Here is a 27,227-nt window from a genome sequence, read left to right on the forward strand (position 1 = left end):
CACCCCAGACATGTCCGCCTCTCCTACATCCTCACCTTTGTCCATCTCTCTAGGCCCTGGCATTCTAAGTGTCATTCTTAGTGCTTCAGATTATCTAGTACCACCTCCTCACCCAGACCCAGAAAAGCAAAAAAAACCCCTAACCGTCGCCGAAGCCTGGGAGCCATGGCTACTTTACGCGCTCGTGGAGTACGACGGCCTCCAAATCTCTATCAGGGCAACAGGCGGTCCATACCATAAGGAAGCCTTTTTTGTATGGTCTGGGAACAACCAAATCATTAAGTTTGATGTCCCCCCATTCCCGCCCACGGAGATGGTTGTGTCGTTCCTCGTTAGGAACAGGGACCCCGATAGGCCGACCGGGTTTGGACAGCAAGTGTTGAGTCTTGGGAAAACTCGGATAGATCCGTTTCATCACGCTGCACATTCTCCGGATCGCGGGGCGTCACCGTTGCTATACCTCGAGGGTGGCCCGGGGCGAGCACGGCTTGCGATCACGTATGAGACAAAAGCACCATCGTCGAAATTTCTAACAGGAGGGAAGACTCGCAAGAAAGGAATCTGGGGAAGCTTTAATGAGCTCGTTTATGCTGAAAAACATGATAGTGGTCGGTGCTATGGAAGGAGGTCCATTGACATTGGCACCAAATCAATCTACAATGAGGCCTCTGGATCCATTGATGCGAGTAACATTCTTACGCTTAACCTACGCAACACCATTCGTCATCCTTTTATTGCACCTCTCAAATATGCATATAAGTCTCTTGAGGGCCCGCTGGAGCTTCTGTCACCGTTGGGTGGCGGCGGGTATCTTTTTACTCACCTACAAGCAGAGCAGCGGTTTTGTGTCGATAAGGCTAAATTCTACGCTGCTGAGCTTATTTGCATTTTGGAGTACCTACACGACCAACATATAGTTCTTGCATCTTTGAATCCCGAAAACATACTTGTGGACTCGTCAGGCCATCTTAACCTCTGCAGCCCTGGCCTTTTTGCACTGGATTTGGGGAGCATCAAGAATGCAAATGGTGATCTTATTACACCAGGCTTGCTTCAGTTTCCAGCACCAGAGCTACTCAATGGGCAAGAGCCCAGCACTGCAGTTGACTGGTGGTCATTGGGAATCACGCTGTGCGAAATGTTGATCGGATTACCCCCGTTTTACCACGAAAATCATGATCAACGAACAAACAAGATCCTCGTGCAGGACTTACAACTCCCGAATACATTGCCGCCAGATGCAAGAGATATACTAACCAGTCTTCTCAAGAAGAGCCCTACAGAGCGACTGGGGGCTGCTGGAGCTGCCAGTGTCAAAGCTCACACATTTTTCCACGATATATCGTGGCATAAGCTTCGCCAGCGAGAAACCCCAGCACCATGGGTCCCGCACGATGCTGCAACAATCTTCTGGCGCAACCCTGAATCATACCAGCCGTCTGAGCCTCTAACCAAGGAGCGGAGAGAACTTGAAGGAGAAATATATGAGAATATTGGAAGTGCTGAGCGGCCCCTATGGGTACCTATAGGCAGGGTGAACGAAGACCGCTATGGCTCGAAAGTAGCATCGTCGTTACCCGAGGACGATGCTAATGGCTGGGAGCTAGTATGGGAATCAACGAGCCAGGAATTCCGATTCAATAATCGCTTCACTGGCGAAACGGCATCAGCTAAGATTGACGACCCACATGCAGGGCATTATATGATCCTTCCTGGCGAATCCGATCCGTTACTTCCCAGCAAGAGCCAGATTAAGGAGGCACTTGCAACTGCATTAATAGCTGGTCATAGCCAGCAAGTCTTTACTCAGATTCTCGCCTATAAAGTGGACTTGAATACCCACATCCTCATCTTTGATCAAGTGCCTTCTGATCTTGAGGTCATCCCTCTAGTGCTGGATCAAATCCACCTTTCCCCACTAGAATGGGCGGTTGAGCATGAGAGGCTAGATCTAGTCAGTCTCTTCCTTAATCATGGTGCCGATGCAAACTTCACGATCTCCCCTCGCCAAGGACCGGCGCTCGTCAAGGCTATAAGAAAAAAGCATCACGAGATGATTGACCTCCTGCTCCCAAAAACAAACCGTGTCAGCCGCACCCGAGCCCTCGCTCTCGCCGTCGAATTAAAAGACTTCAACATGGTCAACAACCTCCTCGCCCATGGCGTCCACCCCGATTTTGAAGCTACAGACCGTCCCCTCCCCCGAAATCCTCTCGCAAGTTACGACAACGACCAATGTCACGGCCCGAGAGCATCAGGAGACCTCAGAGTACTGGACTTTACACCTCCTCTAGTCCGTGCAGCAAGACTTGGAAACAAGGACATCGCCAAGCTACTCCTTGTGCACGGCGCAGATCCGAATATTGCTTACCATGAACTTGGTGGCCTATACGACCGTCCCCTTCAGAGTCATGAGTATGTTACCACAGATCACCTGATCCCGGCTGCATTCTCCTGTGGACGGCCCATACATATCGCACTGGAGCGGGGACATACTGATGTTGTCGAATTACTGCTTGACGCCGTGGCAGATGTCGACTTACCGCATGAGTTCTGGCCTGTACCTGTCTGGCCTGTACCGGGGCATATCTGCCCGCCTGTGCCGAGGGAGATTTATCTTGAGGTCATGAGTCGCCTGAAGGAAGCCGTGAATCGACGAAGGGCATGATATTGTCTAGCTAATTCGGCTCACCTTATCAAGAGCACTAACGTCCTTTTTCTGCGCCGCAGGAAGAGAAAAGGGTGCATGACACTTGACACGCTATCATCTTTTGTACATACGTGCACAACATATCATATGTATATACACCCAAACAGCCCTCAACTCAACGATTCTCCCTCAAATTCAGATCTAAGCATCAGGAAACTGGCTCAAACACCCAATCGACCCATCCTCCAACGTCCCACAGATAAGTGGGCACTGCACGTAGACCTCGTCGACACCCTGATCGTTGCACTGGTAGATCAGGACTGTATTTTAGGATACACTGTCAGTAAGTGAATACGCTCAACCTAATACTGTAAGAACGGCCTTTTGTAATAGCTATGGAGGGTAGAGAAGGGAAGAGAAGAGAACGGAGAAGGACAAAAGAAAACAAAAGAAAACAAATAAAAGAAATAAAAGAAAAACAAAAGCAAATATACCTCCATGGCACCGTCTCGCTCCCGGCGTACAAGCGGTAGCAGACATGATTCCGGCGAGAAAGGTGGTGAGGGTGAGGAGGGTGAACCGCATTGTGAATGATTTGGATAGAGAAAGATAAGATTCGGTTTTTTTTTGTAACAGGATTTGAAACAGAGAGATTCAGACAGTTGGTCTGGCTGGCTAGGGTCGATGCAGGGCTTTTTATACCTTTCCCCTACCTATCCTACCGTCCTACGGTACCAGTACCTACCCCTCAGGATCGGCTATTTTCGAGTCAGGGCTTTCTGGTCGAGTGAATACTTAGCGAGCGAGTCGCTTTCTTATTGACTGAGGAAATTCTTCAGGAAAGAACCAGGTGCAGGGAAATTTTATCAATCTAATCAGTGGGGCAGATTGCGGTCGTATTTCGGGTTCTGGGCTGGGCATCCAAGCTAGGCACCGGGACCCGGGTAGTATCTAGGTTGGCGAGGGGCACAAAGACTGAAGAAACTGCTTGGATAGAGACAATCAAAGTAAATAAAGGAATAGATAGTATGTTTCTAATCTAGCATTAATCATTCTCAGGATATCACAAATCAAACCAAGCCAAACACCACAAGAAAAAAACCATAATCAAGAAAAGCTACAAACGAGCGAAGGATGGCGAAGAGAACCAGACCAGCTAGCTTAATACCCCCACATATCATTCTCATCCCTCACCGCATCCTCTTCGTTCAGCGCCCTCAAGCCATTCTCCCGCCCCTCGCGCTTCCGCTGTTTCTTCGTGACGATCCGGCTTGGCGTTAGTGGGGTCAGCGGTGTGAATGGCATGTACGGGCTATAAGGCGTTGGGAGGCCGGTCCGCGGGCCGTTCAGATGCTTATCCGGACGCTCGAGGATGGTTGTTTTTGTCGGCGGGGCGGACAAGAGCTGTGGGTATGCCTCACGGAAGGGAAGAGAGGAGGAGCTGTTTCCGCCTGGGGTGAGATTTAGCGGGGCGGGGATGGCCTGTCGAGGTCGGTCGGACATGGTTGTGCTAGTGCTTGTGCGGGTGATTGGAGGCACTGGTGGTGGAGGAGGGTTGTAGAGGCGTGGAGACAGAGGAACCTGGTCGGAGGTCGGGGAAACAGCGTGTGGGGATGCCAGGGGTGAGGAGATTGGGAGTTTGCGGAGAGGAAAGCGCGGGGAGCGGATCTTGTTCGGACTTGGCTGAGCGGCTCCGACGTTGGGATCACGGTTGGAGTGGAAGAGCGAGAGGTTTGACAAGCGAGAGCGACGCGAAGTCGTCGAGCGAGGGCTTGTAGGTGGTAGAGCGGCGGCGGCAGCGGCAAGCTGGTGCTGATAGTGTTGAACAGGCTGCGCTTCGGGGACTCGCTGGGCATAGTCGGAGAATGGATTCGCGTGATGGTTCTGGTAGCTCGTGGGTGATCGCGGAGGAAGCTCTTTGAGATCCACATTCTCGATCGGGCTAACTGGTGAAGTTGCAGCGGCTGCTCGCTGCTCATCATGAGCCATAACGGCTGCGTAGAGCATTTCCATTTGATCCTGAGCTCTGCGACGGTCGGCGGCTACAACAGATGCATGATCGACTGTAGACACACTGGCGTTGTTGGAGCCACGGGTGTGGCCCTTTGTGAGGCTTGTCCATGACCGAAACCCTTGAGCCTTGTTTGTTGGAGTGACCGGGCTAGGGTCCGTAGAGTTTGCCGGCATGGTGGTCGTGATCGGGGCAGCTTTGGGCTTCATCATTTCCACCTGGAGTGTAAAATTGGACGCTTGAACTGTCCTGCGGAGACGGCGTCCAACAACAAGAAGTAGCGTGATGGTAATTGCAACGAAAATCACGTATGCTCCAACAATTCCCCCGATTTGAACCGCAAGAAGAGGTTCATCCAGCGGCGGATTGTCGAGGACCGTGCTTTGACGTCGGTCGAGATTCTGTTCTTGCGACAGAGTGGCAGCAGCGGGGGCAGCAAACAAAGCTGTCAGGAGAGGTAGCATTTCTGAAGCTTTTTCAAGGAGCGATAGGAAGTGGGTTTATGTATGATCCTGCTCGAAAGCACATATCGAGAGATTGAGATTGAGGCCGCAAATCCCTTACGGAAACGGACCAAGTGTCAGGCATTGTGGACGGCGAGGGGTGACAGACGGTGATATAGGATGAGAGGCACAGGCTGCACAAGAGCTGATTGGCATTGATTGGAGGTGTGGTTGCGTGAAGAATTGTCCTGCTGGTGGCTGCGCGATGCTGTTGGCTCATTTACGCGCCGGGATGCGCCCACCGCACACTCATCACACAATCCCCTCAGCCAGTCACATCCCGCTGCAGCAACCCAAAAGACCAGTCGATTCGATCTTGTCCTCGAGCCAAGCAAACTCTCCAGGCACGGCCTGTGCATCAAATGGGCTGATCGGAACCAGGCCAATATGCCGTCCAATCAGCGTTGGCGCTCTAGCAAATTTGACGGTGATTCCCTTGACTAGGTAAGTCAACCAGAGAACGCTGTGTGAGGTCGAAGATTCTACTGACAGTCGAGGACTCAAAAACTCACCACAAGAAAATCGACCCCGTACCGTGACAACGGGAGCTTTGGGTCAACATCCTACTCCAGATCGCACCCCCTACAGCGGTGATTTGCTTGTTGTTCCAAGTCACTAAATCGAGGCTCGTGTCGCCAGCTAATGTCATGATTGAGGGACTCCCATCGACCCAACCCGGTCATACCGAACTTGGTTATGATCTGTTCACACTGTGATTGGGGGATCGATCGCAGGTGCCACCAGTTGAAGCACATCTCGATTCTCAACTGGAAACCCCCATCATAAGGTTCCAGGGGTTCATAGATACCTGGAGTCCGCGCTGCGGTACCATTCAGGGGTGTGCTACCCAGATTGATAGAGATACCAAGAAAACCTTGAAATCGTTGTGCCCTGGGCAAGGCGTTCAGAAACGCACCCGCTGCGGTATGGATATAATCGCGTTATGTGGTCCTATGATGAGGGTCCGCCGTGACCTATACCTGCCATATCCGACACAGTATCCATGCAGTCTATAGAACTTTCGACACATCAGACACCGTTGCTCAATCTTGGAACTGCTAGAAAGCTTCCGCTAGCTGGAAAGGCTCTTTGAATAGTGATTAGTGTAGGGAAAGCCTCATGGCCTGTCGACGACTTTGCACCCTCTTAAATCGATCAATAGTATAGACACACAAATGAAAGAAGTCCCCTGCGACCTCATCCCAAACTAACTTTCTTCCACCCCTTGAGACCCTTGAAGGAATCAGAAGGCGACTTCACCTTCGTCCATCCAGAGCCAGAGTCCTGATCTTGCTCTTGCCCATCCTCGTCCTCCTCCACCGGCTCACGAATAACAGGTCTCACGCCCCCAAACTTAACGCCCTCCCCCTCCTGATAGAATCCCGCGAGACCAAGCGGCCAATCCACTTTATTAAGCTTCGTCTCCCACTCAGATGGAATATCCTCAGAACTCTCACCCAGAGCCCAAGTCCAGAACGGCTCTTGGCCTATCTGGCCACCGGAAATCCGCCACACAGAATGATAGTAGGGTACGCCGTCGACAGTGTGCACGCTCAGAGAGATAGGCTTTTCCGTTGAGGCCCCACTATACTTATTCGCAGCCGTCTCCAGAAGCTGCTCACGGGTCTGGTTGGTACGAAAGATATGGTGGTATGGCCTTTTCCTATACTCCTCGGAGAGATCAGTAGTCCACACGGCCGCGAAGCGAGTCTCGTGCGTCGCGGCGTCCAGGTACCCACTTAGCGAGGCGAGGTGGATCATTGGGAGTTGGCAGCGGAGGTTGTAAGTTCTGTTGTCGAGTTCTTCCCAGGTGAGACCAACGGCGGCTTCCCACTTGTCGAACCCAGGGGGTGTTTGTTCCCAGATTGTGGCGAACACGGTTTCCCCTCCTTCGGTGGTGTAGCCGTTCAGTTGGATAGGGTAGTATCGGTCCTTGAGCTGAGCGAAAGTGACATCGTATTCGTCTGCAGTTTGGTTCAGGTAGACCTTGGATTCTGGGACGGTGCCTTTGTGGGTGATGTTCTTGTCCCAAACGGCGGAGTAGAGGGTTTCCCCATCTTCGTTGCTGTAGCCGTTTATGTAGCTGAGGCGGTAGTTGTCTTTCTGAAGTTCGGTGACACGATCATTATAGGAGGCTGCTGTGAGGTTGAAGTCATACTTGTAAGAGTATGGGACGGTAAAGTTGTAGGTAATCTGGGAATAGGCTCGAGAAGCTAGGAGGATCAATCCTAGGAAAGGCGTGAGAGGGAGCATGATCTCAAGCTGCAACTCTTCGATCAGGAGATAAAATGAATGGTAATGGGTGGGATGAAAAGAATGAACGTCTCAATGTGAGACTAAACGAGTGTAAATGAGTGTCCTGCTCCCGAGAGAAACCGAGATGGAGAGTTCAAGCAAGCTCGAGATCAGAATCTCTGGAAGATATAAGCATCATGTTGTTGGAAAAGAAGCCAAGGAGAGGCCTCATATCTCGCGGTTTGAGTCCTATACCGTCGGTTTACCCCTAGACTCGCGCAGGTTGAAGGCGAGAAGCTGCCACGCAGGATGCAATACGAGCACTGGTGTGGTCCTATATCTCCACCAAGTGAAAGAATCCCGCCGGACACGAGCTTGGCAGGAAGAGAGAATTACGATTGTCATTCATGGATCAGGAGGCGACGTTGAAGAGATCGTTCTTTCAGCTATAATCGGGATGACTGTATGGATCGATCGCTCAAGAATATGTTCCTGAAGTTATTTAACAGGCAAAACACAGCGAATCTGGGTATTATTCTCCTGTCAATTCCAAAAGTAGAAGGCTTTCGGTATATCTAATACAGCTCACATCAAAGGGCACAGGGATCAGAGAGAAGGAGACTCCCAGTTATCGCGCCGGATCTTCATCAAGGCCGACTGCTTGTGAGGGAAAGTGACCTCGCCATCTTTGTAGAACCCTGATTTCTCGAGATAGTTGATTATCCTAGTAGTCTGGGTTAACCATGTCCATGTCAACGTTGAACAGAAGTAGTGGCTTACTTTTGATTATCCACTCGTGGCTCCAACATAACAGCTTCTGTACGCATGTCGGCCAGCCAGCAAAAATGAACCAGTGAGCTGAGCCACGCAGACACCCGGTGTGGTCCGCGGAATTCCTGCTCGCCCACTAGGACGTGGATGCCTCGGTCATAGTTATCGGCGCCCCCAATCAAGGATCCTAGACCGTCTTCCTTGACCCAGTATATCTCAAAATAGCCGAAAGGTTTGCCATCCCAGCATCCAATGACTGGGAAACTGTGTCGTTTGGAGAGGTTCTCTCGTAGGAAATTTTCTTGATGGGATACCGGTCCAGCCTCTCCCCATGCTGCATTTACGCGCGGTTCATTCATCCACTTATGCAGATAGTCTAGATCCGACGGCGTGCTACCGTCCAGTTGATCGACACCCTGCGAGGGACTGAGTGGGCGGGATGTAAGGGGTCCGTTACCCCTGGCCTTCTGCGAAGGCAGGTACGGTACTCGGAAGGAAAGATATTGCTGGAGGCTCGGGATGTAGCGAACATAGAAGGTCTCTCCTTGATGAGGTGGCTTCGGTCTGATTGGGTGCCGTACACCATTCGTAAAGGTATACTGAAGTGGTGGGGGCGGGAAGAAGGTCGGCAGATGACTATGGGAAGCAAAAGGCCCTTCGGTAGGCATGTAGTGGCCCGGGTCTGCAGACTTTGGGCGACTGTTGGGGTCGCTGATGTACAAACTCTCCCGGGAGGGAGACTCATACCTGGGGAACGGCGAGCGCCCTGCGGGTTGGTGCGGAAAATGCTGCGGCGTCAACGTAAAGAGGTACGTACGCGGGTCAAGCTGCCAAAAGCTACGCCGACTAACGAACATGTGTGACCAGCTACTGGGGTCATCTGGGTCGGCTCCAACAGCCGAATCATCACAGGCAATCAGGCCCATGCGCTCCAACTTCTGCACGACATTACGGCCAGTGAATATACCCTCACGTTTTATCCGTACCCTCCAGTTTCCCTTTGGTTTCCCAGCCGTCGGTGTCTTTGACGATCTAGGTGTGTGCAGATGGAGGTCGGGTTCCGGTTCTTGAAAGTACCAAGCGAGGGTGACCCACAGCATCATGGCGATCTGCCGAGTTGGGGACGTAACGGGTTTATAGTCGCGGTCCGGTGGACTGACGATGTACGAGATATAGAGCTCATCACCCGACAAGGTAGGATTTGTGAATCTTGTGATTTGCGAACGGTTTGCATCTTTCTTTTCCACTTGTCGAGCTCGACCGCGCTCATTATCGGGGACTTCTCCGTCAGGAAGCTCATCCTGCTGCTGTCGTGTACAAATGACAACGTTCCATCCCGGGGGTAACTGTGAGTTCGCCTTGTTCGGGCTGTTGGCTTTGAAGTTGAATCCCCCAAATACCGGAGTCACTGAGAGCGACTGGCCATTAGGCAAGTGGACGTAGCGCATTCTGAAGGCTGCGGGGTACCACAAATGCTAAGCAAAGAGAGGATTAGGATCTGCCTAGGATTCCTCGAAGAAATATAGAGAGTTAAGTAGTCAAGAAATAAAAAAGAATGGCCGGAGAGGGCTCGAGCCACATACGGGTTGGAGTCAACCTGCAGAGAGTGGGATGGTTTTATGTTGCCCCTCAGTAGTGGGTGAACATCGCGTGTCCGACAGAATACGGTCGTAATCAGACTGCCGTGAATGGCCGCGAAGAGAAAAGACTTCGATTAAGTCTGCTAGGCTCGGGGGCACCTTCATGGCCTTGAAATTAACACCCCTCCGCAGCGTGGGAGAAAAAAGTGCTGAGGAGCCAAAAAAGTGAGGTGATGCTTGATGTCATTCCAGGCTATGTCCCGTTCGGGCGGTGTCACGTTGTGCTGCCCTCCTCCTGTCAACAAATCATCATTCTTACAATTATGATTACTTTTGGACATTCTCGATATCAACAAATGCCAACTGTGTGACTGGTTGGTGTCAAAAATAGGTTTGGACTTTGTTTAGAAGTCCTCCACTGTCGTGCCGATCTTTCTTGTCCGCGCCAGCTCAACCAACTCGCTCCCAGTCACCAAATCCATCAGACCCAATCCCACGCCCTTGAAGATGACATTCCCCTTTTCCACCCATTCGCGCAAGCGTTTCTCGTCGTCTGCGCTATCTGAGCCCTTTGAAGAATCCCGGACCATCAGTAGCTCGCCAATCTCCACTACCTGGTTGGGTTTGACATCCGCTTGGATCAGCTCTCCAGCCTCCTTCATTGCCGCGTCTAGACTGTCGACCACAACCACCCCGCTGCGCTGCACATGCTTGTGAAAATGGCGATGCGGCGGCTGAACTGTGACCTCTTCGCGAAGAATGTCCGGGTGTAACTCAGACATCTCTGGTTTGTACGATCCGATTGCGCTGATCAGTCGACCCTTCCGTCTTCCCTCCCGCGATGTGAGAAGCTCTGCCGGGAAGAGAGGTTCATGCGATGGTGTACAGCAGAATATCGCATCTGCTTTGTTGATAGCATCATGGAGAATCCGCTGGTACTCTCCGAATTCGCTGCTCACGGCAGAGAACTTAACATCCCTCCGCCAGCTCGAGTTCTCTGGTGCATATATCTCCCGCAGAAGTTGTGCTGCCCGCTCAAATGACCTGTTGACAATAAACACTCGCTTGATATCCTCACCACGCAAGATGAGCGCCAGTCGAATATGCCAGTAAGCCTGCTTGCCGGCCCCAAACACCACCACCGTGCGCACCCGCTTGCGCTTGTTGAAAATCATCGTCGCCGTCAGTGCGGTTCGGAAAGGTGTCAACTCTTCCGCGTTGATCAACCCAAAGGGGTGGCTATTGTCGTCAAGCAATGTGACACTCCCCTTCGGGGAGGTATCCCTTGACCCAACTCCCGGCCACGCACCCATGGTCTGCGACACCCCAGCCCCAACGGGCTTCTTATCCACTGAAGCTGTCGGGAACTCGCTCTCACTGCTAGACGTACTCCCAGAACGCTCTGTTGAGTCCTCATTCGATGACACCGACAGCTCACTCATCTCAGAAGACACCGATGCCATTGAGTCTCGCGACCCCGGCGTCCCTGCAGCAGTGAACCTCTTGAGATTTCGTAAATCCTCTCCTGTCTCCACCTCACATCCCGGCTTTGATCCCTTATCTTGCAACGAAATGACCTTTATCCCAATCGCTCGTCGAGTGCTCGAAGGCATGAATATCGTCGTGGTTCCGCATAGTCGGGTCACGGCCGTCCTTCGAGGCTGTAGGGTTGCTGCACATCCCGAGTCCTGGTTACCGATGGAGTAGTCTCGAAGTGCGCTCCCTAAATTCTGCTGAATCGAGACGATCTGATCGCGGTCTAGCGAGAAAAGCAGCGAACGGAGCTGTGCTCCTGAAAGTATAGTAAGCGGCATCGAGGCGGTTTTTCTTCTTTCTTCAGCTGGTGAATCGAATTTGCGCGTAGTGACAGAGACAGTAAGCCAATCCCAACTTATATACCCTAACCCGGCGATAACGATACCTCTGACGCGGCGGAAGTAAGACTGTCTAGGTACCTACTCGGAGGTAAGGTAACGGCGCAGTCGGCGTCGGAGATATAAACGCAGCGCAGTGGCGAACAAGCGGCTCCTTTTACATCCGAGGATGCGCCCGAGGAGTCAGAGTCGGAGACCAGAGTAATAATAGAAAGGCGTAGAATTATTTTCGATCTCTATTTGAGACAGCGAAAGCGATTGTTCTCAGCGTGGTGGAGAGGATGACGCACAGCTGATTGTTATGGCGGGGCACGAGCTCTCCAGTCTCCAAGGCTATCCATGGATCTCACTCATGTTGAGTAATCATCTATCTAGGACATCCTCGATATTTGTATACAGATATTAGGTAGCCAGCAATCTCAAACAGATGTGGGTGAGGAGATTTTCAGACTATCTATAAGGTGTGTCCAATGTCAAGAAGACCGCATAAGGCTCTGCCAGCATTCTCCATGCCGATTGCGACCGACGCCCTCCATCTGCCTCCTACGGGAACGGCATCTAGCCACAATTTAAGACGACAGCGATAATTCAAGTTCAGTCTGCATTTAATCCAAGCTTTCAAGATTCAGTTCGATTCAGTTCATACTACATAGCATATTACATGCGTAGATCCAATCATATCCCCAAGCTTTACCATACCAGCCAAAACCCAAGCCAAACAAGGACAAGAAACGAGGCAGCGAGAAAAAAATCGAAGAACGCCGCCTTGAATGCAAATGCAAGATCAACATATGAAACAGCGAAGAGAGACCTTAAGGGTCTGCTCTGGGTATTTGGATCGGATGAGTGGGATGTTTGAGAAGTGACGATCGGCCCTCGGGCAGTCGACGCTGGGTATTAACGGGGGTTGAGTGGGAGGACTAATTCTTGAGATTCTTCTAGCGTGTATGAGGCCAGCTCAAACATTGCGATGGGAAATTCTCAGTGGTTGGTGATAAGGTTGGGAGGGAGGGGTAGAGGGATCAGGAACAGTCTGACAGGGGCGAGACTAGGCCCGAGGCCGCATGCGGTTGCCCATGTATGTGCCTGTAGCTGACGCCAAGAAACGCGCCACAAGCCCGCTGCTGCTAGAGTGGCCACTCATGCGCATTTTTTTGCTCGGCTGGTGCAGGTCGTCTCCTTTTGCCACGTCAAGAGGGAGCATTGTCGAGGGGAGGTGGACGTATCCGCTGCTGAGGCCCGGGCTACGTGATGCATCAACCACTTGGACGTCTTCCATGTTGTTGTAAGAGCTGGATGGGCGCAGGCTAGCTGGCGTGTTGCTCCTTGTGCTTGGGGCTACGCTGGAAGAGCGTGAGCAGAGGGATGGAACTGTCTCGGTCCTCGATAGGCCTGGAACATCCTGGACTGATGGTGGAGACACGGACATGCCACTGCGAGATGATGGTCGGCGTCGAGGGGGGTATGGCTGGTATCGGTCGGTGTCGGATACGCTGGAGTCGCTTTGCAGACTAGAAGATGAAGAAGCGGACGAAAGCGTTGCAGACGATTGAGGGCTTGGAGGGAGTCGGCGGCGGGCTTCTAGACGAGCCTCGAGCTTTTGGCGGCGGAGACGGCAGGCAAGCAGCTCTGCAGATGCCTGAAAGCGATGCCACTCACGGGGCCGACGCATCTCGACCTCCCTTGCTTGCAGACGGTGACGAATCGGCGCAAGGAAAGGCTCCAAGTGAAGGAAAAGATCTGCTTCATTGACACGGGTGTCCCAGTCCAGGAGGAACAGGAGCTGGCGCTCCATCAGGTTGACCTCTGGCAACGAAAAGCCAAAGTCCTCATGGCCTTTGACGACCGTGTAACGGGCCCAGTGCTTGTTCTTGGGGCTAGAGTCGTTCAAGTTTTTAGCAGCCAGAATGAGCGAGGCAAGGAAAATGCGGTGGACGGTGCACCGCATCCCCTTGGCGACCGGGGGCAGTCGAGACCGCAGGCGGGCGAGGTATACTAGGGTTGTCATCAAGGTTGGCACCTGAACCTGCGAGCGAGTGACCAGCGAAGCAATGAAGGTGTCGATTGACGGTAACGATGGGAACTGCTGATCGGCAGCATCCATTGGCGGAGTGCCGGGAGGTGTATGTTGTCCATGCTGTGTGGTTGCAGTTGTTGTCACATGGGACTCGCAGCGGATGACTCGTGCAGCATGTAGGGCCAGATGCACCACCATCTCCCGCGAGACGGGCTGGGTAATAAACTCTTGCAGTGCTGCTCGGTTGAGATCCATCTTGACGGTAGTTGTGATATCGTTAGGATGGGGTAGTGATGGCTAAGTGAAAAAACGTCGAGGGAGCCGCCGACAAAATGAAGTGGGAGGCGATAAATATGAGCAATACGTAGACCGTAGATGCCAGGCAAATGTTTCCTGAATGTTCCCCGACGTAAAGAATGTGGGTTAAAATCGTCCTGCCAGCAGGAATAAAAATGCAGTCGTTGTCCTGTCAACTGTGGAAGCCCTTCAATGGCGGCAAGCAGTGAGACAAGAGGTGAGGAGAGGGTGAGACACAAATCGATCGATCAATGTAAATATAACTGATTAAGTAGACAATCTAAAGTCTAGAGAGCGTAAGGAAGGCGAGGGCAATGGGCCACACAAATAAAGAAAAAGGAGCGCGACAGCGACCGGATAGCTCAGGAATGAGGGTGATGACCAAGATCTCGTGCAGCATTCATGAGTGATTGCCTCCTGATATAAATAAGATGATCAGAGGATTTTGGCAGTCAGGGCAAAGGAGCAAAAAAAGGCTGGACTGCAAGGATCCAACCAAGTGGCCCAACCCAAACGCGCGACCTGCATACCTTGACCAGTCCCTGTCTCCATACCTCCAGGGCTATCGTAGCAGTTGGCGCGCGCGAGGGTCAGGATCGTGGATGATTGGCAGGAGCACAGGCAAGCTAGCCCTTCAATCGGATGCCAAACATGCACGGGCAAGGTAATCAAGGGCGAATCATCCCCTTCCAGCGCGTTGGTCCTGCAACACCTGCGACACGCCTCCTGGATCTTGGGGAGCGTTCAGAGCCTGATGGTTCGACTGTCGCTGCCTGGAATGGAGTCCCAAAATGGAGTCTGTCTCTGCTTCACCCGTGGCTGGAAGGTTCAGCTTGACTCGACTCCAGCGATCGATCGCCCCCGGGAGGGTGCTGCATGTAAGCGCCCAGGCACCGGATGCTAAGATGTAGCTTTCTCCGCACTGACGCTGCTATTCTTGTCCTGCGCTTCCGCTTGAATTATGCATTTGCGATGGATACAGACCAGCGGCAACCGATTTATCGTCAAACTTCAAACAGATTGACAGGCGGGTGGTGTGTGCGTCCATGCCGGTACTCGACTCGACAGCCTCCTTGAACAGTGAACAACCCTCTCAAGGCTCCAGGATCGTCCCGCAGGACCTGAAACGCGGCGCGTAAGTAGTAGAGTGCATTCCCCCCCTCCACGGGTTCACAACCAGCAATTTGGGCTTAACATGACGTGGTACGTCAGCATAACCGTTGAACTGGCATTCGTATCTCGCGTCTGACTCGGCTTTGTGCTCATGAGCTGCGGTGGTAGCTCCCAAACTGAGAGTATAATCGAGTCTGCCCCTATTAACTACTCCGTACACGTGACTGTCGCCGCCCCTCGCCGCTTTACACTCGAACTAAACATTTGCGTGAAGGCCTTAACGTCACGTAGAAATCACCTTAGTCGGCTTTTGGGACGTTTCCCTAGCGGCACAGTCTAAATAGAGCCGAATTCAACACCACAAATCATCCTAAGTGGGCTGATCATATCTGTAACATGGTCTGCCTACCCGGCGCTTAGGAGGCCAGGAATAGATCGAGTCCAGTGTCTAAGTAAAGAACAGACGACGATGATCATAAGCGCGCGTTGTGTCGCTTGATCTATGCAACATGAGAGGGTGCTATTTTCGCTTCGTAGCCGCCAGGCTGCGTCAGAGGAATCTTGACCCAGTGAAGCGCTTAGAGAATAGTTTCTATTTTTGTATCAACTACTCCGTATTGTCGTTAATGTGTAGCCGCAAGCGCCGTGTGAAGGCAAATGAGAGCAAATGCATTGATTGACAAGTTAACGCCAACCTTTGAGTTTATTCATTTGTTTCCAGTCCCTCCACCTGCATCCTGCAGCTTCCACCAAACCACGCTTACGAAACCTCGACAGAGTAAGATGAAGTAACGAAAGACGCGTCAGAGCCAACGAAAGGCTCGGTGCCGGCCTGCACGTGAGTGAGATACTGGCTGGAAGAAAGGCCTTGAGAGTTGACCAGGTAGTTGACGAAGTCGATCAGATCCGCCGAGAAGCTCTCAGTCGTGGACGACGCAACAAAGCTGTACACTTGCATGTTGCCGTTCCAACCGTACCACAAATTCCAGGAGACTCCACCAAGCGTCACGCTCGCAATGGAAGAGCCGGTCGAGGAGATGGGACCCGCGCCACCGAGGGCCGCCAACCAGATCATGATCTCGTACTCCGAGTCTCCTCCGGGGCTCGAGGTCGTAAATAGATCATAGGCTACGTTAGCCACCATGTCTGTTCCGGTAGTGTACCTGTCTCAGTATTAGTATCGTGGTTCAAAAGATGCCAATGTTTATGATGGCTTACTGCCAGTCCCAGGTGGTGGGGATCGAGCTCAGACTGCTCAACTGGGTTGCGGTGAATTGATATGCGGCATTGGCAAAGCTCTTCACGTTATACTGGCCACCGGACCAGCTCCAGCTCGTATGCCAGGCAATCGAGTTGCCGCTGGCTGAGTCTAATCCAGTGCACTGCGAGCCACTGTCGGCATTATTCTGACCCCAAAGGTTGTTGTACAGGATAAAATCGCCCTCAGTCACGGTGTCCCACTGGCCACAGAAGTCGGCACGGCGGTTGAGGGAAATGGATGGGATGGAGGCAGCGGAGGCCAAGGTGGCCAAAGTAAGAGCAAGGAGCTTCATGTTTTCAAGTCAGAGGCTAACGGCTAACAGGGTGTAAGCTTCCGTGGTATAGAGTTTGCTGAGATACTATGGCCCTGTTATGGGCTGCCAGGTATTTATGCTCTTCAGAGACACCATGATGGTGAATATTAGACCCGGGTATATCTCCAAACTTGGAGAGGCATTCGTCACAAAGACCCGTTATTCTCTGGAGTCGGTTTCGACCTCATTGATCCCATCAATCCCAGGAGCTGAATAAATGAAGTGCGGAGTCAGTCTTAAAACAGACCGAGGACTTCTATGGCAAGAAAGCCACATCTGCCCAAAGACTGGTCGGCCATGGGCCAAAAACAGGCTAAAGGCATTTGAAAAGTCCTGTCGTCCCAGAAGCGGCACTGTCTGTTACTGTTCCTGAATCTTTTAGGGAAAGTCTCGGTGATCGGCAAGACCACGAGACGGTAGTGATGCCATGGCTGATGTTTCTGCAGCACTCGTTTTCTGCAACCTGGACGCCACGTTTTGTTCCGGCGGGGGAGGGGCCGTTTGTACAAACTCGATTCCTTATACTGAGGTCTTGGCCTGGCGGAAATGATCACTGTTGTTGATCCTGCTGTCCGCTTGAACATCGTCTCCCTGTCAACCGAGGCTAGGGTGGAGGCAGATAACGGAGTGGTGGATCAGAAGCCCCTTTGCTTCAGCATGAAACAGGCTCCCATCGATGACAGCACGGCAAAGCCGGAAGCTGATGTGCAAACTGGACTAGCATGACCGTGTCAACATAGTCAAACAGCATTGGTGGAGGATTTGACTCAGTGACGAAGATCGCTTGCGAACAAGGCACGGAGCCAAGGCTGTCAAATCCGGGGAAACACCCTGCAGACATCAATGTGAATGAATGACCTCTCTGCCACATAAGCACTGAATCTCTCCAACGCTGTTATGAAAATTAAGCTCAAATAACATCAAGCTGGCGAGAATCAATGATCATGGTGGATCTTTCATGTCTTTGCTGTTGCACAGAGAAGAAGATGGTGCAAGTAAATAGGATCGCCGCCAAGTCTCGCCGGCAACCAGTCGAAAAAAATCAGATCATGCTTATGGATTCCGCGGCCTCCAAACAAAAACAATCTCCACAGACACTGTTCACTTCCCCTTTACAACCCTACCTCCTCCATAATCACGTTTCTTCGTACCTTGACTCGCTGTACAGGGCTCGATCTCGACTCAATGCGTGTTCTCAGTTTCTTGATCGCCCTCGTGGCGCTGTTGACCGGAGTCTACAAGTACTTCGACTCGCGCCTGGAGCAATTCTACATTTTTGACCCGGCTCATCTACACAATCTTTCGCAGCGCGCAATCGCCGCCCACGGAAATGACACTCGCTCCATTGTCAACTACATCGTCGCCGAGTTGGACGAGAAGGTCGGCGCCACTCACCTGAACAAGGAAGAGGAATGGGTCTTCAACAATGCCGGCGGCGCAATGGGCGCCATGTACATTATCCACGCCAGTATGTGACTCCCTTTCCTCGCAAACTAGATATTCTTCAAACCATACTAATGCGCTACAGGTATCACCGAGTATCTGATCATCTTCGGTACGATCCTCGCTCCAGCCACCCCTTCCTTTCCAACCCCAGCGAAATGCGCACAATGACACAAACTAACAAAACGCAGGCACCGCCATCGGAACTGAAGGTCACACTGGCCGCCACACCGCTGACGACTACTTCAACATCCTCACAGGCACCCAGCTCGCCTACGTTCCTGGATCCTACGAGCCCGAAGTCTACCCTCCCGGTAGCGTCCACCACCTCCACCGCGGCGATGTCAAGCAATACAAGATGGACTCCTCCTGCTTCGCTCTCGAGTATGCCCGTGGCTGGATTCCCCCTATGCTCTTCTTCGGATACGCCGATACCTTCTCGAGCACACTAGACTTCCCGACTTTGTGGGATACCTCGCGCATTACTGGGCGGGAGATGATTGCCAATGCGCTCAAGGGCAAGTTTTAGACGGATTGACGAGACAATGATGGGTGAACTATTCATAAAACTGTATTATGTACTTAGAGAGATATAGACCTTATAATATTAATCGTCCTTTAGGATATTTCATGCGTTTGTTTATCTATTCGTCAATAGCGGTTCAAAAAATTACCCCTTAAGCGCATGCAAACAGCTCAAACAATGACTCAGCATCGTTATCAGTCCTTATCATGAAATCGCCCAAAAAAGGTGAAAAATGATTTTCCCCTCGCCCCCGCATCAGCGTCAGTTCTCAAAATTTAGATACCACAATGCCTCCTACACAGTGTTTCAACTGCCAAAAGGCAAGAGCTGTGATTATCCGCCCGAAGAACCGCCACAAACTCTGCCGCGAGTGTTTCCTCGACGTATTTGAGACCGAAGTCCACGAAACCATTACCTCGAATAAACTCTTCTTCCGCGGCGAACGAGTCGCTATCGGTGCGAGTGGTGGAAAGGATAGCACCGTGCTAGCTTCGGTACTTAAGACGTTAAATGAGCGACACGACTATGGCCTCAACCTGTGTCTACTTTCCATAGACGAGGGAATCAAGGGCTACCGCGACGACAGTCTCGAAACCGTGAAGCGCAATGCAGTACAATATGACATGCCACTCGTCATCGTCGGATACGGCGAGCTGTACGGCTGGACAATGGACCAAGTGGTGGAACAAATCGGCAAGAAGGGGAACTGCACATATTGCGGTGTGTTCCGGCGGCAGGCGTTAGATCGGGGTGCAGAGCGGTTGGGCATCAACCATGTTGTGACGGGCCATAACGCGGATGATGTGGCAGAGACTGTGATGATGAACTTATTACGAGCTGACCTGCCGCGACTGTCACGGGGAACGAGCATCGTTACAGGCTCTTCGGCGTCGGACATCAAGCGCAGCAAGCCGTTGAAATATGCTTATGAGAAGGAGATTGTGCTCTATGCGCACCACAAACAACTGGACTATTTCAGTACAGAGTGCATTTATTCGCCGGAGGCGTTCCGGGGGAGTGCGCGTACGTTGATCAAGGATCTGGAGAAGATCAGACCAAGCTCGATTCTGGACATTGTCAGGAGTGGTGAGGAGATGGCTGTTCTTGTTCCTATGGCGGATGGTGGTAAACCAGCTTCTGCTGCGGTGGCTGGAGATGAGTCTGCAATGGGAGGCTGTGGAAGTCAAAACGGAAGATCGAGCGGTGGCGAAATGGCCGACATGGAGAAGAGGTTGGCTCAGAACGACGCCGCAGCAGACTTGGAGACAGAGATCAAACTACCACAGCAGGGTACGGCAGTCCCGCTGCCAAAAAGAGGGCCAAAGAAGCCCAGAAAGGCACCAATGACCAAAGCTGGCCCTAAGGAACAGGTACTGGGCAAGTGTGAACGATGTGGATATATCACCAGCCAAAAATGGTGCCATGCATGCACGCTGCTCGAGGGCCTGAACAAAAACAGGCCCAAGACGGCGATCGAGATGGAAGTCACGGCTGAGGAAGAGGAAAGCAGTACGACATTGCAGAGACATATGGAGCAAGTTCAGCTAGCGGGATGAAGCAACTCGGGTGGCAATTCAGAAACCACATCACAGACAGCTCTAGGACCATCAACGCAAGACCCTTCAGCAACCCACCCTGCAACAAGCAGAAGGCAGGCCACTCCACCAAAGCTACAGCCCTTCATCAGCCCCAGCAGAAAACGAGTCACGATACAGTCTAGAGAACCATACACTAGCATCCAGCTCTACACCGCGTCTAGATATTAACGCAAATGTGCAACCTCTAATATAACACCATATAATACAAATATATATACACAAACTCCGACCCAGACCTCGTAATAAGATGTCCGATTCCCACTTTTAGAACCCCAAGCTCAGTCTTTCTTCCCATCTTCGTTTCAAGCCTCCTCACCATCCTTCGCCCCCTTCCCCTTCTTCTTCTCCCCACCCAACACCTCCGGCAAATCCAACCCCACCCGCCTCGCCGTAAGCCTCACCCTCTCCTCCTCATCCATCTGCGACCCAGGATTATACCGATCCACAAGCTGCACGTATGTCCTCTGCGCCTTCGCATACTGCGCGAACTGCTCGGCTTCTTGGAGGCGGCGGAGGGCCTCTCCCTCATTCATTCCTGCGCTTGCACTGCCATTCGATTGTGTGGTGGCTCTATAAGCTTCGCGGATTTTGTTATGCAGGGGCGTTGGGGATGAGAGGGAGCGGCGTGGGAGTTCGCGGAGTATGGCGCGGTAAGTTTGTTTGAGGTGCGATTGGATGGTGGGTGTGGACATTTTGGGAATTTGATGAGGTTTGAGGGTGGTTCGTGTTTGGCCTTTGGTCCGCTCGGGTTCGTTGGCTGTTGAAATGCGCGGTATGGTTCGGTGTTTGACGTTCGAAGTTGGTGGATGCCCGCCGGCTCTCTTATCTTGAATCTCGAGACTGAGATCAGTTTCGATCACGTGATGTCAAGTATACATTCTCCTGATGTTAAAAAAGAATAGTGTAGGGTAGTCATTTCTTTCTCAGTACATTGGTACATTTGGTTCTTTGAAGTATACATAAGATTATGGAATGTGACAGATACATATGTCCAGAGTATGTATGTACATTATCTTATGACGATCGTGAGTGTTCATTAATCCTTCATCAGTGGCGAAGCGTGGAATCGTGAGAGGTATAGGTAGGGTGTGTATGTAGGTCGAGGTTCAGTTTCCCCATTTCATGAGTTTTCGTTAGTTGTATCATCACCGTCGATGATCATTACGGGCGTAGCCAGCCAAATTTCTTCCGTCCCATGTCCCCGCCCGCGGACGGTTCAACTTGCGCACTGCGGGAATATAGTTCCTAAAGAGTTGGTGAGCGATAGCTGTGGAAATAACAGGATGATGATACATACGTCTTCAGCACCTGAGAGTTTAGTGTCCATGATTAACCTGGCAACTTCGTCGTATCGGTGCAGGTGTGGGTAGGGAGTCTTCTGGCTACGTTGGATCCCAAGTACCACTTCGCCCATGACCTCAAACTTCTTCCAGTTGATTCGCATGCGGTTTTCGCCGATAAAGGTCCTGTTTCCCTCTTCAGCTGAGACCAGGTCACGGCGGTGGAGCGGTAGAAATGGTATTCGTTCAGCGAAGGAATTATCCCATGCTAGGCGATACGCAAAGTGGCTTCTCTGGGTGCCCATAAGGACGACCAGCCCTAAGAACGACTTTCGAGTCTGCGGCGGGACCAGTTCTTGGGTTTGAGTGAGTCGGCGCACGGGTGTCCCATTGGCGCCGGCAATGACCGCTCCTAAGGAGTTATAGTTGTTCAGGCGGCGTAGTTTCTAGGGCTTGTTAGCGCTGGTAAGAAGTGCCTGATTAGGGGTTAACCCACCTGCGCAATGTTCATGAACTTCTCCAAAGCCCTTGCTCGGTGTTTAGGTTTATCTCGGAAAAGAATCACACTGGCCACAAAGAACGCAACATGGTTAAACTGCTTGATCATGCGGTTGACATGCTTCAAGCTCTGAACCTTGTCCTTGTCAGGACCAGTAAGACTAACGTGTCGCACGAGATCTCGTGGCCGAAAAGTGTTAAACATAATCCAGTCAAGACGTGTCAGCTCGTTTGCGAAATCCTCGTCTGGGATCTCCATCAACTGCCGCCATAATATCTTCGTCAAGGAGATTCGTCCGGTCAAGACAACGTTCTCTGCATCCCTCTGTGCGGCATCCATGCTCAGGTAGGTGAAAGACTGGCTCGAAATTGTACCAGGCTTTTCTATAGGAGAAGCATTCGACAATGTAGTTGACAGCTTAGACGGCTGATCATGTATACCCTCGCTGAGGTCCAGTGCACTCATGCTGTATATAGGATCCTCTTCCTCTTCGTTGTCATCCCCGTCATCAGCACCTGAGAAACCACCCAGGAACATGGACGGAGAGCTTCGAGCAGAATTGTCGAAGAACGTTTCGTGTCCATCAAAAGCTTCGGCTTCGCCATCCTTGAATGCCCAGCCAACATCGTCATCCTCTGCATTTCCTTCGAGATATGATCCGATCTCTTTCGCAGCGAACATGTAAAAGTGGCTCCGCTCGAGTGTCGCAACAAAATCCTGAATCCGTTTTCTTGTCTTGGGGTATGCCAGGTCGCCAGGATACTCTGAGACCCACTGGGCAATAACATTGAGAAGCCTCGATTGTTCCGCGATGCGAGTCAACTGGTCCGTGATGTTCTTCTCGTTCCGCTCAAAGCGGGTTATCAAAGCGTTCAAAAGCGTAGCTGGTGCTGCAAATTTTCGATAAAGACATAGGAAAATCGAGGCAAACTTAGAGTCTTGTTTTGACATGGGCTGAGCAACGAGGCGGTCAACCAGCTCATCAAACGTAAATCCCGTTTCGCTAGATGAACTCTCGCTAGATGCCTTATCCTTACTTTCTGGGCTATCTGGGGCGCTCCGCGGTCCATCAATCTCGTCTTCCATGTCAAGGAAGCTGCTGAAAGCATCTGATCCGCCACTATTCCGCCAGGCTGTGTGGAGGCGATGTTGTCGGCTTTGATCTTTACCTGGGGATGAATCTGTCCCTGTAGGGCGATTTGGATTCAGTCGCGAAGGTGGTGTGTGCGGTCGCACCGGTTGCGAATTGCTCCGGGCATACCGTGAACCTTGTGCATTGGAAGCCAGGTTTGGCGGCGTCTTTGAATCGCTGGGATGACGGTCGACGCCGTACCCATCGACTCCTGAATCTACAGCACTACTATAGGGGCCGCCCGCGGCTCCAGCGAGCAACGGTGTGGGGTTTTCTGAGCGGGCGCGGGTGTGATGCCACTCGTGTGTGCTGGGGGGATTTGTTGGCTTTTCAACAAGAACTATGCGACGATAATTAGTCTCCAACACAGAATCATACCAGGTAGACAAGAATGGTGGGACTTGTGCTGTCCTTTTTCTGTCGCAAGAAAATTGCACATCAAGGGTCATCGAAAAAAGATGGCAAGAGGGTACGCGAGCTAAACCCCAACCGCGCCGCAGACTAGCGCGAACGGGGACGGTCTGAGAACGCTGTCGATGAGCGTGACTTATGCTTGCGGCAGGGTGGCAGTGTATGATTCCTAATCTCAGGAATCACACCGTACGACCATGCATATCATATCATATGTAAAAAGTCGCACGCAAAGGTGCTGACTGTCGCATGGCCAAATTTCGAGCCGTTCTTTGGACCCTCATTGCCATCTTCATCTCTCCTTGGGAAAGACACCATATCATTCAGGCAATTTTGGTTTTACACTTACTATCTTTTTGGTTGAAGATATCACGCAAGATGACAGCAATACACATTTTCTGTTTCTGCGGTGTTTCAGGGGATGTTCGATGGACTTCACGGCTTCCAAATGGTGTCTCGAAAGGCCCATCGGGGCCTCTCTTGTCGCATTTGGTAGCGACCAACACGAACGGGACTGCAGCCGCAACGAACATGTCTGTCAAGAAAGGTCCGTGAGCTTTTGCCTCAAATGTGCTTTATTAGACCGATCGGACAGGACTAACCTATCATCCTCAGCGTCTCCGGATGGCTTGCAGGGCGAGTCGCGTCGTGCAAAAGCAGTGCACCGTCCACAGTCGGAGGCGTATCACTCCCCAACCGTGGCCATTTTATTTTCCCATTGCTGCCCGGGACAACTTCGTCCGTGTGTATTTTCAACAGGCGAACGACGTACACGGTCCCATCTAGAGACATCTTTTTTGTTGTAGATCGTTGCGTAAGGGGTTGCTTCATTTCCAAAGCGCTTTGAATAAATGTCGTTTTGCCGACCCCAACTCCGCCAACTACGGCAATGCTGACATGCGGGAAATTCGATCTGGAGGTGGCCTTGGAACGAATCGATGGTTAGGGATGCGTTCAAGACTCGTATACCACAATCACAAGGGCCATACCTCGCTTCCAATCTGGGGTGATGAGACACTACTTCCCCCGCCATGTGTTGTACTCTCATCCTCCTCGATTACGGTCCGTCCGACACTACTCCCGCCTTCCATCACCGTTCTTGCTGAGTCGAGCTTGTATAATCCCCCAGGCGGAGCGGAAATCGTTCGACTCTGGAGACCTGGTCGTTGGGGGAAAAGGCCAGCCTGGGCTCGATCGCTCGAAGCCCGCTCTCTCCTCGGGGGCTGCGTGGACATTATGAAGGTGACAATTGCGTGTACCAATGGAATGCTATATGGCGCCAGTGAAAATCAATAAAGCGAACACAGTGCGACGACGCAGAATCCGAGTGCTAGGTAAGGAAGTAAGGCGAACGCAGCAGCTCATCCATTGTCGCTTTGAGGAAACTTGAAGAGACTACCCCGTCGAATGGATCCTCGCGTTGAATTGCTTTCCCAAGTCGGATCTCTTATGCAAACAATCTCCGTTGATCTTTTTCAATGTGATTTGCGAAAACGTTCGACGACTAGTCGGGTGCACTCCAACTTAGTTTTGGGATAATCTGAAGATTTGTAAATCGTAAGTTAGCAATAATCCTATCTTCTTTGTATAAGAATTATAAAAGGGATTCCTCACGGGTATCAAACCTGGTGTATATAAAATCTAGTTGAGCAATTGATCACAAGCTCGATCACAGGATTTCGCGAGGTCGGATCGCCGCAAGTAGTTGATGGTAATCGGACAGGCGCGGGTCAATGAGAAAGCTGAAGGATAATGAGCCCTCTAGTTGCAGCCAATGGCAGGTGGAATCCGGTGCAGTGACGATTGAGTAGAGGGTCGATCTCGCGTGGTCTGAAGGAAGAGGCAGGTAAGAAGATCAACTTGTAGCTGGAGTAGTCCAGGCTTAGCAGCAAATCTGATGGTTCAGCAGAAAGTTGCGCGCCCACTTCGGGATCTGCAGCCCGCCTCGACGTGCACAAACCAAGCTGGTAGGTCACTTCTAGCGGCTAAAAAGCTCGAATACGGGTGATTTATTCGTGGAGGAATGAAGGACTTGACAGGAAGGAATAGGTAGGATGAAGAGTCATGGTCGAATCGCAGGCCCGAGAACTAGAAGCCGAAATCTTACTAGCGAACGGGCTCGAACGAATCGCGTAGCCAATTCCAACTGTCATACAAGACACGGTTTCTCAGCAGCTCAATGGCCGTTGCTAATCAGAAAAGGAGCCAGTGTATTCTAGGACGTGCTCAAGGACTTGGAGTCTTGGACCCAACGTTCCGGTAAAGACATTATTGACTCAGCTCTGGATAATCGTGGGTTAAAGGCTGGCCTGTGCGTTGTGGGTTATGCGCGGGGAAATATATTTTGGTGTCTTCCAAGTTCTGGGTCTGGATGCGAGAAGCGATGTGAGTAACAACTGATATAAACTGAACAGACCCAAAACTAGTACCACTCGAATTGAAACCTTCTCGCGTTATTAGGTAGCTCATACTTGTTTTTCAACTCAAATTGATTTCTATCAAATCTAAATAGAGGCTGCAGCCTTCCTTTTTGTCATTTTGAGGCTCCGGACGACTTTCAGTACATGGAGTTTCTCTAAACGCTAGAGAGCTGAAAAACTCCGGTTACACTGAAGTAAGCTTCTCAGCTTTTGTGGGCGGCTTGTAGTGGCTAGCCTTTCGCTAGCCTAAGTCATGTCTCGTTTGGAACTGGACGACAATATGAGGGTGTGAACTGAGCACATAGCGCCCCAGCCTTGACTGCGTCAGGAGCAGCCGAGCACTATGCGCCTGAAGCTATCCCTTCTCTAGTAGTTGTTTAGCGTGCTAAGCACAATTTCGGCTCATTCCCCGCCAAATCGTCCCACACCTTTCATTATATGAGATATTCATGGTGGGGGGCACGATAGGCCCTGCGGTAGGGAATCTAGGAGAGTGGTCCCAAAAATCCCATCACTGGGAATCATTTAGAGTACCCTCATTGACCAGAGTCAATAGTCGCATGAAGCCCTCAGCACTTTTGCCAACCTCCGAGCCATCCTCACACTGCGTTCTGTATTTCCGAACTTTCCCTAAACCCCTCTTGAAACCCTTTTCTCGAGTCCACGGACCGTGGCTGCGCTGAGGTAGCTTTCCCCTAATAAAGCGTCGTGGTCTGTCCCCATGGGCCGGGCCTTCTACCCATTGCTCCTGTAAGGTGGCCGTATAGACATCTCGTAGTTGATTACGGAGTGACGGGTACCGTTCTAAAAGTTCCTTTATTCGGGGCGAAAGCTCACACGGCGTCAGAGTTTGGCCTTCATGCGCAGTATGTTCATCTTCAATAACACCCTCTCCAGCGGCTCCTTCAGTTTGCGGTTGGGAAATGCTCGCATCGTCAGTTGTGGGTTTCGGCGCGCAATAAATCTTATGTGTCCTAGTACATGCTAAGGAGCAACTGTATATCGATTTAGTTCTTATTGACCAGGCCAGATCCGAACCTTGGGAGGAACTCAAAAAACTTACCTCATCAGACCGCAAGTAGGGCATCGGTATTTGAAGGGCTCTGCAGCGCAGACTTCACAGAGACTTGTCATGTTGGTCTCTTTACCCAAACAGATGTCCAGTCTTGCAGTATCAAGGCAGCCCTTTCATTGCTGCTATGCTGGAGCAATAATTATCATGCTCGTCGCCGAAAGCAGTAAGGTTGAAGAAAACGGCCCCCAAAACTTTGGGGAACAAAGAGCCAGTCACGT

General features: G+C 51.5%; 13 protein-coding genes across 13 annotated transcripts; 4 read left to right on the top strand and 9 right to left on the bottom strand.

The window, feature by feature from the left end:
• Positions 1-10: 10 nt before the first annotated feature.
• Positions 11-2,668, top strand: BJY04DRAFT_213524 (uncharacterized protein; the record flags this gene model as incomplete). The annotated part of the gene is made up of 1 exon (XM_073714917.1): positions 11-2,668. One exon carries the CDS (start codon positions 11-13, stop codon positions 2,666-2,668), a length of 2,658 nt encoding a protein of 885 aa, XP_073576584.1.
• Positions 2,669-2,851: 183 nt separating this feature from the next.
• On the bottom strand, positions 2,852-3,235 carry BJY04DRAFT_213525 (uncharacterized protein; the record flags this gene model as incomplete). The annotated part of the gene is made up of 2 exons (XM_073714918.1): positions 2,852-2,970; positions 3,175-3,235. The coding sequence occupies 2 exons, from the start codon at positions 3,233-3,235 to the stop codon at positions 2,852-2,854; spliced, it is 180 nt and encodes a 59-aa protein (XP_073576585.1).
• A 298-nt stretch (positions 3,236-3,533) lies between these two features.
• Positions 3,534-5,270, bottom strand: BJY04DRAFT_77413 (uncharacterized protein). Its single transcript, XM_073721044.1, has one exon. It carries the CDS (start codon positions 5,123-5,125, stop codon positions 3,812-3,814), a length of 1,314 nt encoding a protein of 437 aa, XP_073576586.1. The 5' UTR covers positions 5,126-5,270; the 3' UTR covers positions 3,534-3,811.
• Position 5,271: 1 nt separating this feature from the next.
• Positions 5,272-5,670, top strand: BJY04DRAFT_77416 (uncharacterized protein). Its single transcript, XM_073721045.1, has one exon. It carries the CDS (start codon positions 5,370-5,372, stop codon positions 5,610-5,612), a length of 243 nt encoding a protein of 80 aa, XP_073576587.1. The 5' UTR covers positions 5,272-5,369; the 3' UTR covers positions 5,613-5,670.
• Positions 5,671-6,060: 390 nt separating this feature from the next.
• Positions 6,061-7,796, bottom strand: BJY04DRAFT_77450 (uncharacterized protein). The gene has a single exon (XM_073721046.1). It carries the CDS (start codon positions 7,415-7,417, stop codon positions 6,362-6,364), a length of 1,056 nt encoding a protein of 351 aa, XP_073576588.1. The 5' UTR covers positions 7,418-7,796; the 3' UTR covers positions 6,061-6,361.
• On the bottom strand, positions 7,680-9,958 carry BJY04DRAFT_77463 (GNAT family N-acetyltransferase). The gene is made up of 4 exons (XM_073721047.1): positions 9,754-9,958; positions 8,180-9,672; positions 7,989-8,123; positions 7,680-7,924 (listed from the first exon to the last, which is right to left on the bottom strand). The coding sequence occupies exons 2-3, from the start codon at positions 9,616-9,618 to the stop codon at positions 8,006-8,008; spliced, it is 1,557 nt and encodes a 518-aa protein (XP_073576589.1). The 5' UTR covers positions 9,619-9,672; positions 9,754-9,958; the 3' UTR covers positions 7,680-7,924; positions 7,989-8,005.
• Positions 9,959-9,969: 11 nt separating this feature from the next.
• On the bottom strand, positions 9,970-12,224 carry BJY04DRAFT_178323 (putative proline utilization protein PrnX-like). Its single transcript, XM_073709722.1, has 2 exons — positions 11,693-12,224; positions 9,970-11,625 (listed from the first exon to the last, which is right to left on the bottom strand). Exon 2 carries the CDS (start codon positions 11,562-11,564, stop codon positions 10,155-10,157), a length of 1,410 nt encoding a protein of 469 aa, XP_073576590.1. The 5' UTR covers positions 11,565-11,625; positions 11,693-12,224; the 3' UTR covers positions 9,970-10,154.
• A 353-nt stretch (positions 12,225-12,577) lies between these two features.
• BJY04DRAFT_77406 (cyclin family protein) lies at positions 12,578-14,132 on the bottom strand. Its single transcript, XM_073721043.1, has one exon. It carries the CDS (start codon positions 13,894-13,896, stop codon positions 12,673-12,675), a length of 1,224 nt encoding a protein of 407 aa, XP_073576591.1. The 5' UTR covers positions 13,897-14,132; the 3' UTR covers positions 12,578-12,672.
• A 1,639-nt stretch (positions 14,133-15,771) lies between these two features.
• On the bottom strand, positions 15,772-16,732 carry xgeA (putative endoglucanase). The gene is made up of 2 exons (XM_073721048.1): positions 16,270-16,732; positions 15,772-16,214 (listed from the first exon to the last, which is right to left on the bottom strand). The coding sequence occupies exons 1-2, from the start codon at positions 16,602-16,604 to the stop codon at positions 15,812-15,814; spliced, it is 738 nt and encodes a 245-aa protein (XP_073576592.1). The 5' UTR covers positions 16,605-16,732; the 3' UTR covers positions 15,772-15,811.
• Positions 16,733-17,704: 972 nt separating this feature from the next.
• On the top strand, positions 17,705-18,685 carry erg2 (C-8 sterol isomerase ERG2). Its single transcript, XM_073709723.1, has 3 exons — positions 17,705-18,093; positions 18,154-18,180; positions 18,260-18,685. Exons 1-3 carry the CDS (start codon positions 17,811-17,813, stop codon positions 18,595-18,597), a joined length of 648 nt encoding a protein of 215 aa, XP_073576593.1. The 5' UTR covers positions 17,705-17,810; the 3' UTR covers positions 18,598-18,685.
• A 2-nt stretch (positions 18,686-18,687) lies between these two features.
• Positions 18,688-20,509, top strand: BJY04DRAFT_178331 (putative PP-loop ATPase superfamily protein). The gene has a single exon (XM_073709724.1). It carries the CDS (start codon positions 18,882-18,884, stop codon positions 20,148-20,150), a length of 1,269 nt encoding a protein of 422 aa, XP_073576594.1. The 5' UTR covers positions 18,688-18,881; the 3' UTR covers positions 20,151-20,509.
• Positions 20,495-24,749, bottom strand: BJY04DRAFT_204899 (putative Ras guanyl-nucleotide exchange factor RasGEF; the record flags this gene model as incomplete). Its single annotated transcript, XM_073713545.1, has 6 exons — positions 20,495-20,935; positions 21,490-21,918; positions 21,969-23,443; positions 23,864-24,049; positions 24,117-24,438; positions 24,504-24,749. The coding sequence occupies 6 exons, from the start codon at positions 24,747-24,749 to the stop codon at positions 20,495-20,497; spliced, it is 3,099 nt and encodes a 1,032-aa protein (XP_073576595.1).
• A 1,180-nt stretch (positions 24,750-25,929) lies between these two features.
• BJY04DRAFT_178337 (zinc finger HIT domain-containing protein) lies at positions 25,930-27,164 on the bottom strand. The gene is made up of 2 exons (XM_073709725.1): positions 26,998-27,164; positions 25,930-26,929 (listed from the first exon to the last, which is right to left on the bottom strand). The coding sequence occupies exons 1-2, from the start codon at positions 27,066-27,068 to the stop codon at positions 26,446-26,448; spliced, it is 555 nt and encodes a 184-aa protein (XP_073576596.1). The 5' UTR covers positions 27,069-27,164; the 3' UTR covers positions 25,930-26,445.
• Between the last annotated feature and the right edge of the window lie 63 nt (positions 27,165-27,227).

Source organism: Aspergillus karnatakaensis (genome assembly GCF_047715665.1).
Source record: "Aspergillus karnatakaensis strain CBS 102800 unplaced genomic scaffold BJY04scaffold_3, whole genome shotgun sequence".
NCBI classification, from domain to species: Eukaryota; Fungi; Ascomycota; class Eurotiomycetes; order Eurotiales; family Aspergillaceae; genus Aspergillus; species Aspergillus karnatakaensis.